Source organism: Meles meles, chromosome 17 (genome assembly GCF_922984935.1).
Source record: "Meles meles chromosome 17, mMelMel3.1 paternal haplotype, whole genome shotgun sequence".
Taxonomy (NCBI): domain Eukaryota; kingdom Metazoa; phylum Chordata; class Mammalia; order Carnivora; family Mustelidae; genus Meles; species Meles meles.
In genome coordinates, this window is record NC_060082.1 from 2129144 (window position 1) to 2142547 (window position 13404).

The 13404-nt window shown below is 66.0% G+C and overlaps 1 protein-coding gene across 1 annotated transcript; it reads right to left on the bottom strand.

Moving 5' to 3' along the window:
• Window positions 1-6979: 6979 nt before the first annotated feature.
• Window positions 6980-11415, bottom strand: CRABP2 (cellular retinoic acid binding protein 2). Its single transcript, XM_045983144.1, has 4 exons — window positions 11132-11415; window positions 8064-8242; window positions 7819-7935; window positions 6980-7412 (listed from the first exon to the last, which is right to left on the bottom strand). Exons 1-4 carry the CDS (start codon window positions 11199-11201, stop codon window positions 7362-7364), a joined length of 417 nt encoding a protein of 138 aa, XP_045839100.1. The 5' UTR covers window positions 11202-11415; the 3' UTR covers window positions 6980-7361.
• Between the last annotated feature and the right edge of the window lie 1989 nt (window positions 11416-13404).

Consider the following 13404-nt stretch of genomic DNA (forward strand, 5'->3'; position numbering starts at 1 on the left):
CCAGCCCGGCACGCAGTGGGGCCGGCAGGCGGGTGCCCAGGAGGCGCCCAGCCACCAGAGGGCAGGGGAGCGGGGAGCCGGGCAGAACAATGCTGGCTCCCAGCCAGGAGCTCCAGTGGGGGCTGAGGCGAGGGGCGGGCCAGGAGAGAGGGTGGAGAACAAGGGAGGAAGGTGAGGGAAGTGGCGGCAGCGTCCCACCCCGGGGCAGGGGCAGCGTCCCCACCCATGCGCCCACACACGTGCCTGCCGGGTCCCCGAAGCCACCTGTGACCGGAGCGTGTCCTCCCGTCCGTCCCGGAGGAGCTGACGGGGCAGCACCGCAGCACGAGGCACTTAAGTCAGCCCTGAGGAAGGACTTCCCTGGGGACAGAGGGGGCAAAGGGCAGGCGGGAGCCAGAGAGGGCTGGGGAGGGTGACTCTCTCCTTCTGGGCGTCCCCCAGGGAGTCCCCCGGTGCTGGGCTGTGGCCTGCGCTCTAGTCCTGAGACAGGTGGCTGGAGGGATGACCTCACCTTCCTGCCCGTGCATTTCCACAGTCCCCGGCTGGTTCCTGCGTCAGAGCTGTGATGACAGAAGGGACAATCCCAGGAAAGCTTGTGTGAAAAGTTGAGCCTCTGCAGGGCCAGGAGGAGAGGCCACAAGGGCCGGGGCGGCCGTCCTCCTCGTACCCTATCCTGCACAGCGAGCTCCGAGGCGCCCCCTGGCTCCGGAGCCCAGGGGGCCTGTGGAAGGGCAGGCTGGGCACCTAGCAGGGGGTCAGAGACTACTTCCTCAGTGGCCGGGTTTATCCCCACCGCAGGGTCTGCACAGAGAAGAGCTCTGAAAATGTTTGCCAGGGGGATAAACGCTGTCCGTCCACAAGGGGCCTGGCCTGGCCCCTGGGAACCGTGATACGACCTTCCCCGTGAGTCACCCAGGTAGGGGGAGGCCCCCCAGGCCTCCTGATGCTCGGACACATCCTGGGAGGGCCGACATGGATGGGGGCTGGGTGGCCAGCCCTGTGCCGTGCCAGGCCAGGGGACGATGGCTGTCCCTCCCCAGGCCGCTCTGGGCCAAGTCCGGGATACCCTTGCCTTTAGGCTCCTGCTGAAACCTTAGCTTATAATCCCCCACCTGAGACTGAGGGGCCGGCACCTGTCGGGCCCTCATAATCTGGGGCCCAGAAAGAGAGGACAGGGGCCCAGCGAGGGGCACCTGCTTGCCGCACTGCGGGGGGAGAGACGGAAAACAGACTGTGGAGACTGGATCCTGGATCGTTCTCTCAACCCCAGAGAACCCGCTCCCCTCGCTGGAGAGCAGGAGGGTGCGGAGGGGCCCAGCTCACACGTCCGGGGACCCAGCTGGTTGGTACTGGACCCAAGCGGCCCATTTTGTGGGACCAGGGATTTCCCTGCGGCCTGAGCAACCCCCCAAGCAGGCCACACCCCTTTCGGGTCCTCAGTTTCCTCTGACAAAGGAGAGGCAGGATCGCTGAGGGCGCTTCCTTCTGGGACTCGGTGCTCAGCTTCTAGAATTCCCAGCTTCTAAGATTGCACCTCGGGCTGCGGAAGGGAGGGCTGGTTGCTGAGGACAGAGCAGCTGTCTGCTGGGGCCTGCGTCACTGGCTTGAGTCCCAGCCCGGCTCTGCACACCTGCTCCTCTCCGGGGTTGGGGCTGGGGGGCTCAGGCCGGAGTCCCATCTCCTCCGGAGGTCCCCAGGTCTCCGAATTGCCTTCCTCCCTGCCCCCTGCAAGCCGCCAGCTCCCTGGGGGCAGCCGGGAGAGGTTGGCCAAGCCCGTGGAGGGGGAGGCAGAGGTGCTGGGCGGGGTCTAAGCTGTCTGGGGCACTGGGCAGGGGCAGAGGAAAGGCAGACGTTTGGAGAGGTGGCGGGAGGATGGAGATGGCCTTTCAAAGTCCCTTCCAGTTGGCCGAGTTGGGGGGATGAGAAGGGGACCGGAATGTCCTGGGACTTGCGTGATGGTTCAGGAGGAGTCCGTGGCCTGGGGTTAAGTGGGGTCCAGCCCGTCTCACTCTGCCCCCTTACATGCCTATGACTGGGCCTCGGGGGCGGACCTTGCTGTGGGGAGCGACTGTCAGGGCCCTGCGGGGGGCCTGAGGAAAAAGGGTCGGCGGGAGGGCAGGAGGACGGGGACCCAGCCTCCGGGACACCCAAGGGAGAAGGCAATCCAGGCCCCCTGCCCCGCCCGAGGCTGCTGGGAGGGGAAGGAGGCTGGGAAGGGTGAGGCGGCTACGGAGATGCTGAGCAGGGGCGGGCAGCCGCCAGGAGCAGGGAGACCCCGGGGGGAGGGTGCTGTGGGCCTGCCAGGTTCCCGCCGCAGCCTGGGAAGCACCCAGCCCAGAGATCCTTATCCAGCCCAGGCACAGAACTGGTTTCTCGACTGGTAGTGCCAAGGGGGACAGGGACAGGAAGAAGCCAAGAGGTCAGGAGGGCAGCGGGCCTGCAGGAGCAGGGAGGGCCCGGGACGGGGGGGTGGGGGGGGAGGGCGGCCCCTGGCACCCGCTGGCCCCACAGTCTCAGCCAGCTCTGGCGGGGCCTCGCCGGCGTGGCGCAGCCCCCGCATGTTACACGGATCCACAGCTGCACACACCAAAGGGCCCCCAGGGCCCCACTGTCCTGCCTGCCCCCCATCTTTCCAGCCGGGGGAAATGCCTGGTTGGACCCGCTCCTCCCTGCCTCTCCTACCCCCCAACATCCAAGGCTCCTGAGGTCACGGGGGGAGGGGCAGGGGAGCCAACAGGCGTGAGGGGGACCCGGGGGGCTCTCCTCAGGGCCTGCTCCCTTTCATCCCCCGCCACAAAGGGCCGCCCCAGTCCCATCCATCTTGTGCCTGTGGCGGCCCTTTGTCGGGACCCTGGGTCAGAGGGCCCGACCAGCATGCCCCCCTCCTCCGACTCCCGCCCCTGGGGCCCTCCGTGCCCTCCCCTGCTGGATTCCCCCTCCTCCCTGACCCCTGTGTCCCCTCCGCCAGGCTCCTCCCTGCCTCTCCCTCTCCTCAGCACCCTGGGGGTTCCGGAGGCTTGGCTCTTCTTGCCGCACACAGGTGGGAGCTGCCTTTGGGATCTGGGGGCCTCTGTTCCACCCAGGGCCCTGGCTCCCGCAGGCTTTGTCCTCTTCTGTCTGGCTGGGCCCCGAATCTCCGGGTTTGGACGTGACTAGGTCCGTGTCAGCCCTACGCCCCTGCGTCTTACAGAGTGTCTGTGGGGACCTCAGTTTCCCCAGATGTCCGCGCCGGCGGTGCCAGGCGGGTCAGGCCCCCGCTGGGCATGACAGTCACCCTGCCCCAGGGGAGCTTCCCACGGGCTCCCTCCCTTGCCCCTGCCCTCCTACCTGCTCTGACTCTCACTCTCCTGCCCTCCCTGGTTCCCAGACAGAGGAGGCTCCGTGGCCGGGCCCTCGGCTGCCCCCTCCACGGTAGAAATCCGAGAAGCCTGCGGGAGAGAAGGCTGTACCCACAGAATCTGGGGGTGCAAGCAGGGAATAGGGGCGCCTGTGCCTTTTCTCCTAAAAGCTGAGTAATGAAGGCCCAGGTAACGGAAGAGGAGGAAGAGGGCCTTCAGGTCGGGAGGGGAAAAGCTGGAGGGACTTTCTCACGGGTGGGGCCTGGCTGGGCCAGAAGGGTGAGGTGGCCCCTCCCCATCCCTGATCCAGGTCGGTAACTTCCCTGTCATCCTGTCATCGCAGGCTGGAGGGCGGGGAAGCCCAGGAGAAGCCAAGCCAGGAAGGGCCGGGCCCTCAGGGAGCCCCAGTCTCAGGAGAGACACACAGCCGTGGCCTTCAGGGAGCCCCCGTCTGATGGGGAGACCCTGCCCCCCCTCCGGGAGCCCCCAGTCTGATGGGGGAGACCCTGCCCCCCCTCCGGGACTTCTTGGGAAACAGACACATGGGTCTCGTCTCTCCTCAGCAACTTGACTCTAGAGACAAACGGGTCAGAAAAACAAGAGTCAAGGAGGCCGAGAAGGGGCCGGGAGAGTGTTGATCCTTCAGGGTGGGCCGGAGTCAAGCTGAGGTGGGGAAGGTGGGCTGGGGAGTCCGCAGCCTGGAGGGGCGTCGGGGAGAGCGGAGGTCAGGGATGGAGGTCAGGGACGGAGGTCAGGGACGTGGTGGGGGGGAGCCAGGCCTCAGGCTGAGGAGTCGGACGCCTCTGGAGTCAAACATAACTGGCCTCCAGAAAGCCCAGATCTGCTTCTCCGTTTCTGAAAACAGCCCCCCCAGAGCCGAAAGCAGAGACCCACCCAGGACACCCCCCTTTTCCCTCACCCCTCCTTCCCGCCTCACGCCTCTCGGGTCTCCACCAGTCCTGACTCCACCCTCGCCCCAGCCTCTCCCTGGCCACCTGCTTGCTCTCCCTCCCCTGCCCTCCCCCTGCTTCTGTCCCTCGTAGTCACCTGGCAGCCAGAGGGGACACACCGGTGAGATGCTGCTGTCCCCTTTCAGTCCTTCCATGGCTTGTCCCTGCTCTTGGAAGCCAATAAGCAAATGGGGACTGTGGCCCTCAGGCCGTTTCCGTCCAGCAAACCCCAGCCCCTGAGGGACCCACTGTCTTACGCTCAGTCCCCAGGCCCCGGGCAGCCCCGAACTGTCCTCGGGGCCTCCACCTAGAATACCTTCCCCTTGGCTTCACCCCACTGTCAGGCCCCCTGCGTTCTTTGTTCTCCCAAACACCTGCTCTCCCGACGTGGCCGCCGCCCCCGCTGCCCCAGGCCTCCGCGGTGCTTTCTCCCGCCCTCTGCCCCCTTCCCCTCAAGCCACTGCACGGGGCGCCCTCAGGAATCGATGGCGGCATTGATGGCGTCACCATCCCTTCCCACCAACAAGCTGTGGCCTCCCGCAGGCCCCGGGAGGGCAGGGATCTTGTCCCTGGGGAGCGTTTCTGCCGCCCCCCATCCAGCACGGTGCCCGCTCCCGGGAGACTGTCAGGAGGCCCGAGGCGGCCACGCGCCAGAGAGGGCCCACCGTCTCCCCCGCCTCACACTCAGAGAGGGGACCGGCTCGCCCCGGGACTCTGGACAGCGTCCCCCCCACTCCTTGGCCCTGACCCTGCGTCCTCAGCCGCAGCGCGTGGCCTCTCCTGGGGCAGGAGCCGGTCGCCCTGGCCCCCCGGGCACCCCCGGCTCTCGCAGGGAGGGGAGGCTCACGGCCACACGGGGGCTGTCCACGCCGCCGGTGGGAGAGGCCGCTTCGGGCTAGGCGAGAAGCACTGGGCACCCCTGGGTGAGGGGGGCACGTGCAGGGCAGCGGCCCATGCAGGGAGGGCGAGGGGCCGCGTCTGGAACGGCCGCCGACACCGGTCTACACTGTGGTCTGCACAGAGGGGCCACCGCGAAGGTGAGCTTGTTCTGTTCTATTTTTTTTCTTACAATTTTCTTTTTTTCTTTTAAGATTTTGTTTATTTGACAGAGAGATCACCAGTTGGCCGAGAGGCAGGCAGAGACGGGGCAGGGCGGCAGGAAGCAGACTCCCCACTGAGCAGAGAGCCCGATGCGGGGCTCGATCCCAGGACCCTGAGATCATGACCTGAGCTGAAGGCAGAGGCTTCACCCACGGAGCCACCCAGGCGCCCCTGTTCTACTGTTTTGTTTTTGTTTTAAAGATTTTATTTATTTGACAGAGAGATCACAAGTAGGCAGAGAGGCAGACAGAGAGAGAGGAAAGGAAGCAGGCTCTCTGCTGGGCAGAGAGCCCGATGTGGGGCTCGATCCCAGGACCCTGGGATCATGACCTGAGCCGAAGGCAGAGGCTTAACCCACGGAGCCACCCAGGCGCCCCAATGTTCTACTGTTTTTGAACAGGGCTCTGACATAATACAGTTTCTGGTCTGAGGACCCCCCTCCTGCCCCTGGCAGCATTTTGGAAGGAGGCTCACAGAGGTAGGACCTTCGCTATTGCTCAGTGCTGTGGACCTCATGGGCCTGATTTCGCTGCTTCCATGCCTTGGCTAAGGGGGGTGCTCTGTGTGCTGCCGTGGGATAGGCGTCCGCTGTGGGCTTGGAGCACTGAAGTCACTGATGTGGGGGAGAATTCTGTTAGGCAGGGCCAAAGGTGGCCAGCGCACAAGGGAAGTGGACATGAGCGGGACAGGGGGCAGGGGAAGCCACCGTCCACCCTGGCTGGGTCCCGCCAGCCCCCACCGACACTCCCCGGCACACAAGCCATGAGACTACAGAATGGAGGCTTGGCAACCTCAGTAGCTTGTCCGGCGTCACAGAGCGAGCCAGGGATAGAACCGGGACAGGACCTCTCCCGACCCTTGTGCTCGCTTGGCCCCACGAAGCCGTGAAGACGGGGAGTGGGCCAGGCAGGCCCGTTAGAAAGTGCTGCAGTAGGAGACCGGGGTGGGGGCGGGGAGAAGTCCCGGTCGGGGGCCTCGGCTTGCGGAAGGGGGGCAGGCACAGGAGAGATGGCCATGGAGCTTGCGAAGACACAGTAGAGCCTTGACCCGAGCGTGGAGGCGCGGGGTGGTGGAGAGCTGGCACAGGGGCGTGTGGGGCTCAAGGCCGAGAGAGTCGCCTCGCAGGACCAGGGGGCTCTGGGCGGGGCGGACAGGCCCAGAGTCTCATCAGGACACCCGGTCCGTGGGTGTTGGTGAGCTCATCTGGAACCGTGTGGGAGGCCAAGGCCAGGCCCAGAGTAGCCCACGGACTGGAGTTGGAGGAGAGAAGGAACAATGGGAGGAAAAGTGTGGGAGAAGGTGGGAGTACCTCTTCAGGGCCCGGCGTGCCCACTCAGAGGTCCAGGACGAGCCTTGGAAGCCAGCGCCACCGTGCAGGAGGCTGCGGGGGGGTGGGGGGGGCAGCGGGGTGAGGGGAAGGCCCCCCCCTCCCTGGAGCCCATGCCCCCTGCTGCGGACACCCTGGCTTCCCACACGGCACTTCAGAGGCAAAGTGGAACTCAGGCGTCCTCTCCATCCTCTTCCCAAGGAGCCAGAGACGACTTGTATTTTTGAAAACATTTTAATAAAATTAACCAATAAATATTCTACACTGTGTAGGCTACAGGGACAAAGAGCGGAAGCCAGAGGGCCGTCTTTCCCACTGGGGCCCTCAGGTCCCCTCACAGAAACAGAGGCTGTGCTCTGGGCTGGTTCGGGGCTGTCGGCTGGGGAGGGGAGTGATTCTGGAAGGGGGGATCTGGGCTCTTGCTATCCATCCCTCTTTGTTGGGGGAGGGGAGATGGAGGGGGTTCCCCCAAGGCAGAGCCTGGCTGGAGGCATTGCAGCATCCCCAAAAGTGAGCGGGGGTGAGGGGGTGAGGGGGAGTGAGAGGGTGAGGGGGTGGGGGGGTGAGGGAGAGCTAGTCTAGAAGGAAGGGGGAGGGGCAGGCGCATGGGCTGGGGGCTCCGGCAGCTCTCGGACCCACGGCCGCTCACTCTCGGACGTACACCCTGGTGCACACGACATCATCTGCCGTCATGGTCTAGAAGGACACAAGTCACAAGTCACTGTTAACTCACAGGCCTCAAGGCCTGTGGTCCTGTGGCTTCGGAGACCAAACCTCCTTCTAGATTCAGGACCAACAGGCCGGAGCTGGTCCCCACATGCCCTGATGTCACAGGAGGGAGGATGACCATAGAGCCTCAGGGGTCTGTCCTCCACCCTCCTCCCCAGGCCAAGGGGGTTGTCGCCCAGAGGACTGCTGGACCTCCCAGTGCGTGTCCTTTGCTCCACGTGGAAGACCCATGTCCTGGTCACAGAGTGGCACTGTGTGGGACGGGGACGGCTCCCTCGGGAGACCAGTGCAGTTGGTCTTGAACCCCCTGTGCCCTGGACTGTTCCAGAAAACCCCCGAACGTGGCTCTGGGCCGGCAGGGGACAGGACTCACCAGGACCAGCTCCCCGTCATTGGTCAGCTCCCTGGTCCAGGAGGTCTTGGGGCCCTCTCCCTTCAGAAGCCTCTGCTCGCAGACCATTTTGTTCTCGCTCTCCCACTTCACCAGGCTCTGCAAGAGACAGGCCACGTGAGCGGGGCCCACGGCAGCGTGAGAGAGGGGCCTTCACCACGGTGAGCGGAGCCGAGAATCCTGGACAAGACTGGAAAATGGCCGGGCCGAGCGCCCCGGGGACCCACCTTACAGGGCCTCCCGTCCACGGTCTGCTCCTCAAACTCTTCTCCGATCTTGAAGTTGATCTCCGTGGTGCGCACCGTGGTGGAGGTTTTGATGTAGAAAGTATCTCCCTCCTGTTTGATCTCCACGGCCGGCTTGGACGCCGCGGCCACCGCGATCTTCCTCAGCATCACATTCACCCCTGAAGGGAGAGGGGGGAGGCGGGCCTTCAGGGTCGCTTGGGCCCCTGCTTCCCCCCTCCCCACCCGCTGCTCAGCTCCGGCAGGCTGCGCCTCACTGAGCGGCAGGCCTGGACCCCCGCGCTCCGGGCGGCAGCCTCTCCCCGTTGCCTGCTCCGGCAGGCCTCCTGGCCCGATTCACTTCACGTGGGGCCCTCCGTCCACCCTGCTTGGGACCCTCTGCGGGGGTGGACCCATCAGAGTCACTGTGTCCTCACCCAGGGCCAAGTGTAGGGCAGACCCGCCCTGGCTGGGCCTCACTACTTTCGTCCTGGAAGCAGGGCCCACTTTCCTTCCTGCCGCTCGCCCCCCCCACCTTCCCCACCCCCCCGGTCTGGGGGCCAGCTGGACCGTCCTTTGCCCCATCCCTGTCCCCCACGGCAGTGACCAGCTGGGGTCGCTGTGTCCCTCTACAGAGTGGCCCCAGCCCAGGGAAGCCAGAGGCTCCACTGGACCCTGATGTCCCCCTGGGCTCAGTCTCCCCTGCGGGCCAGGTGACCCTGGGCACGCGTGGGACCCAGAAACACAGCTCTGGGACAACTCTTCCTAATCCTGCATTTATTTTCACTGGAAAAGGAAACCCAAGAAAAAGCCAGATCTGAGGCTCCAACAAAGTTCCCTGTGTCAGACCCTTCCTTGCTGGACCTCCTGGGGGGCTGTCGTGCCCTTCTCCCCACAAGGGATAGACGGGGACCCTGCTCCCCCCGCCCAATGTGTTCCCTACTCTAGGATCACCTTGGCCTCAGGCGGTTAGGTCTTCTTGTTCAGCCCCTGTGGATTCGGAGCCCCTGCGCCTGCCCCATGTTCTTCCCCAAACTGGGCCTCTCCTCTTCGGTCCCCAGTCACGAGGAAGGGTGGGGAAGCCAGGAGAGCAGGAAGACAGGCTCGCAGGCAGGTCTTCCTGGCCGGGGCCAGGCCTAAGCACCATCACCCCACTTCACCTGCCCAGTGACCTCCGTCCCCCCTGAACTGGAGCAGAGACCTTCAGGCCAGCCATGGGTGGGGATGAAGGGGGCAAGCGGGACCCCCTGGCCCTCCTCCAGACCTGAGCTCCTAGACAAAACCTCTTCCTCTTAGCACTGAAGCAGACCCTCTCTGTTCCAGAACGGAGGGAGCGGGAGAGCAGGAGAACGCCCCCACGAGCTCCGCTCTGGGCTGTTGATCTCCTGGGTCCAGGGAGAGGTTTTCAGACCCAGGGGGCTTGGCAGAGGAGACACCCTCCCCCCCTCCCCCCGCAGTCTACCTGCCACTGTCTAACTCTTGTCTCTCCTGCTACAGGAGCAGCACGTGCACACGGGGTCCTGCCTGCCACAGGGGGCACGAGGGCTATTTCCCAAAGACCTGAGCATTCCTCCCCGGGCGCAGGGATGCTCCGCGAGGGCAGAGGAGGCAAGGAAGGGCCAAGGTCCCTGCAGACACTGGGCTGGGCTCTGAGGAGATGCCATTCCAGCCAGGACTGTTTGTCTAGTGCGTCTGTTTTCAATCTGCCCCCAGCAGGGCCTGAGGAAGGCACGTGGCTCTGAGAGACCCTGCAGGGAAGACAAACAGACCAAAGACAGACAGCGGGGTTGGGCTTTGGCTCTTCCTCTCCAGCAGGGCCTGTGGGTGTGCCCGGCCACCTCCTGCTTCATCCCCCCGGGGAGAGGGGCCAGAATCCAGAGGAGGGGAGGGAATGGTATCTAGGCTTTCTGAAGGGAAAATGTTTGGCATTTAGCTGCAAAGGCGGAGTGGAAAGAGAGACAGGGCTCGAAGAAGTCTTGTGGTTTATGCGCAAGAACTAATGATGAGGGATGATGGAAACACGGCGTCCTGGGCCCTTCCAGGGTCCAGACTCACTCACACACGCAGCTCTGCACAAGGTGTACCCTACTACCTTGTTCAGTCCCTACCCTGTTCAGTCCGAGATCCAGGCCATGCTTACCCTCAGGCTGCAGGCTCCTGCGGTGGTGGTTGGGGGGGCTTCCCAGTTGCTGAGGTCCTTAACTCACCTCCCTCCCTTCCCAGAGCCCCTCCCCGCAGTCCCGCTCTCTGCCCCTCCCCCACACGCCAGAGGGCACCCGGAGTTGGGAAAGGCAGTTCGAGTGGGTTTAACGTTCCCCCACCTTTAACCAACACGCCCAGCTGGGCTGCAGCAGGTCGCTGGGGAGGGAGGGAGACCGAACTGGGATTTTTGGAAATGGGGGGGTTGGGGTTTCGCACGAAGCCATTTGTTGAAATCTCAGAAAGTGATAATTATCCAGAGTGCCTGAGGATTCTGGAGCTGCCCGCTGTAGGGAAATATTTGTGTCCCAGATGGAGAGTGGGGGCGCAGCGGGAAAAGCGCCGAAGGGGGAGGAAAGGGGCAACCGTGGGAGCCGGGGTGGCCGAGCACCTGGTGTGTGGAGCCGGGGCAGAGGGATAAGGAACTTGCCCCCGGGCCTGGGCTACTGGATGGGTGGGGGCGCAGAGGCTGGAACTGCTCCAAGGGGCTCCGAGGGGCTCCGCCGAGTAAGGACCCAGGCCCGCATCCTGGGGGTGGGTTTGCAGCTTCCGAAATGCTGGGAGCTCCCCGGCCCCACCCCCAGGGATACGGACCTCGTGCTTCTGGCTTCTACTTAATTCACAGGCGGGCGGGAGCAGGAGCTGGCATGGGGGTGCGGTGGGGGTCTCCCGCCGGAGAAAGGATCTAAACGTCCCGGCCCTGAGCCGCCCCCCGCCCCCCACCCCACCCAGGGGGCGTTCGCCCCTCTTCGGCCCCTTTTCTTGGGGATGCAGACACCCAGCCTCCTGCGCCTCGACCCCCGCCCTCCTTTCTTCCTCGCGCCCACCTCCGCGCCGCCCCCCGCTCCCCGGGAGCTCCAAGACCTCCTTACCCAGCACTTTGAGCAAATCCTCGAAGTTTTCCGATCGGATGATCTTCCAGTTGCCGGAGAAGTCGGGCATGATGGAGGCGCGGGTGGCGGTCCTCTCAGACGCTTCGGTTGGAGCACTGCGCGCTGAGTCTTTTAGGCAGAAAAGATGTCGCGGCGGCCTCCGCCTGGTCGTGAGCCTCAGGACAGGAACGTCGCAGGACAACCCCAGGGCTGGCTCGGGCTCCAGCGCGGGCAGCCTTTATACCCGGAGCGGCCCGCCCCTGCCCGAGAGAGACCGGGAGAGAGCGGGAGAGTGGCCCCGCCTCCCGCCCCGCCCCCACCCCACCTGGGGGGCCCTGCGCCCCGGCTCCCCGGCCTCTGGAACTGGTCCCCCGCGGGCGGGTCCGGCGCGAGGGGTGGCTGGGGAGGCGCCGCGGGGCGAGCGCTCGGACTGGGCTCCCCGCCGAGAGGAGGGGGCGCCGGGCCGGGGCGCAGACGCTCAGGTCTCACGTCCCCAGGGTCGCGGCCGGCGTGCTCCCCGCCCCGCCCCAACCTCGCTCCCTGCGCTCGACTCCTCGGCGCCGGACACCCGCCCGACACCCGCGACACCAGCAGCGGACGAGCCCCGCTCGGAGCGGGCGCTGGGGACGAGGCTGGCGGCCGGGCTCGGCTCCACCGGGGCCCGAACTGGGCGCAGCGGGCGCGCCCCGAGTCTGGGACCGCCCGGGGAGGCCAGGGGCACCCAAGTGGGGCAACGGCGCCCCCTGCTGGAGCGGGCCGAGGGGTGGGAGGGAGCGGACCCCCTGCCCGCGCCGGCCTCGGGGGGCTCAGTCTGCGGCTGCGGGGCTCAGGACGCGGGCGCGGGGAGACTCCTTCCTCTTAATGGGTCGGGCGGGCATCCAAGGGTTAAGCAGGAGCCCCGGGCGCGAGGCCGGGGAGGGCAGAGGTCACAGCCGATCACTTGACACGAGCTCTTTATTACGGCGCTTTCTCGGTCGCGCGGCTCCCCGAACCCCCGGGGGATCGAGCAGGCGGCGGGGAGGGGGGCGGGGACGCGAGGCGCGGAGCCCGGCGCGCCGCGCTGCCGCCCGCGTCGGAGGAGACGGCGTGCCCCGGGCAGGGGTGGAGCGGGGTCTCAGGTGTCACCACCCCGCGCCGTCCGACGGCGGAAGGAGCGACCGCCCTCCGCTGGCGGCTTCCAAGCGCGAGATCCAAGGAGGGGGCAGGGCCCAGCTCCCCGCCGAGACCCCTTTGCGGAGGGCTGGGGGCCTGAAGCAGATGGAGGTCAAGCGGGGAGCCCCGGAGACCGGCCGCGAGATCCGAGGCCGCAAACCGCAGAGCGGCGGAGGCGGACCGGGCGGGCGGGCGCTCAGGGGATGCTGCGGCCCAGGTGCCCTCCGCGACGGCCTGCACGTGGCCCCGCGGCCCGCACCGCACCCGTCCCCTCTCCCCCCGCCACTGTCCCGGGGCTGCGCTCCCAGCTCCCTGCGAGGCGGGGAGGAAAACCCCCACATCTGGTCCCAGCGCTGGCCCCTCCCTGCCAGCGTGGCCATGGGTGGAGCAGAGGACAGGCTCGCTGAGCTCCTGAACCCTTTTTCGTTAGGGCCGTGCAACCGTCTGGAGGGCTGGGGGACTTGGCTAGGGAGGGGTCGGAGGAACACAGCCAAACGGGGTTGGGGGGGGGCCCTGGTGGCTTCACCAAAGGCTGGAGAGGACTGGAGCCCTTGGGCTGGGAAGCGGGAAATCTCGGGGTAACGCCTGCGTCCGGGAAACAGTAAAGCAGCTGGGCTGTCCCTGCGCCGGCCACTCGATGGGCCCCCGCGCAGAGAGCCCATCAGCTCTCAGGCTTCCAGAAGGGAGCCGGGTGCTGCGGCTGCTTTAGGGTTCAGGGTGTGTGCGGGAGGACTCATCTGTGGCCTGGGCTTCTGGAAGTAGCAGGGCAGCAGGTCAGAACTCTTCGAGGAAAGACAGACAAAAGCCCAGGCGGTGGAGGGAAGGGGGTGGTCCCTGGGGGGTGCTTAGGGCCTGTGTTCCTCCCCCACTGGCTGGTTCTCACTGCTGTAGGTAAACGGAGGGGATTAGGTTCAGACAGTGGAATCAGGCTCCCCGCCAAGGGATGAGGAGAGGCTTGGGGGAGGGAAGGAGGCGGGGACTCCCGCACCCCCTTCCCCCTTCCCTGCCCCCCTTTCCACCCAGGTCAGTCTGCCCACCTCCTCTTCAGGCCAGCGTTCCTGAGCCCCCAGCCCAGAGGGTCCAGTCCCCCGCTCAGCCGTGACCTTTCCTCCTGCAAGAGA

Coding starts and splice junctions, on each gene's coding strand:
- CRABP2 (XM_045983144.1), bottom strand. CDS start 11,201: ATGCCCGACTTCTCCGGCAACTGGAAGATCATCCGATCGGAAAACTTC. Junction 7,936..8,063: donor TGGACGGGAGGCCCTGTAAG/GTGGGTCCCCGG, acceptor TGTCTCTTGCAG/AGCCTGGTGAAGTGGGAGAG. Junction 7,413..7,818: donor ATGACGGGGAGCTGGTCCTG/GTGAGTCCTGTC, acceptor GTGTCCTTCTAG/ACCATGACGGCAGATGATGT.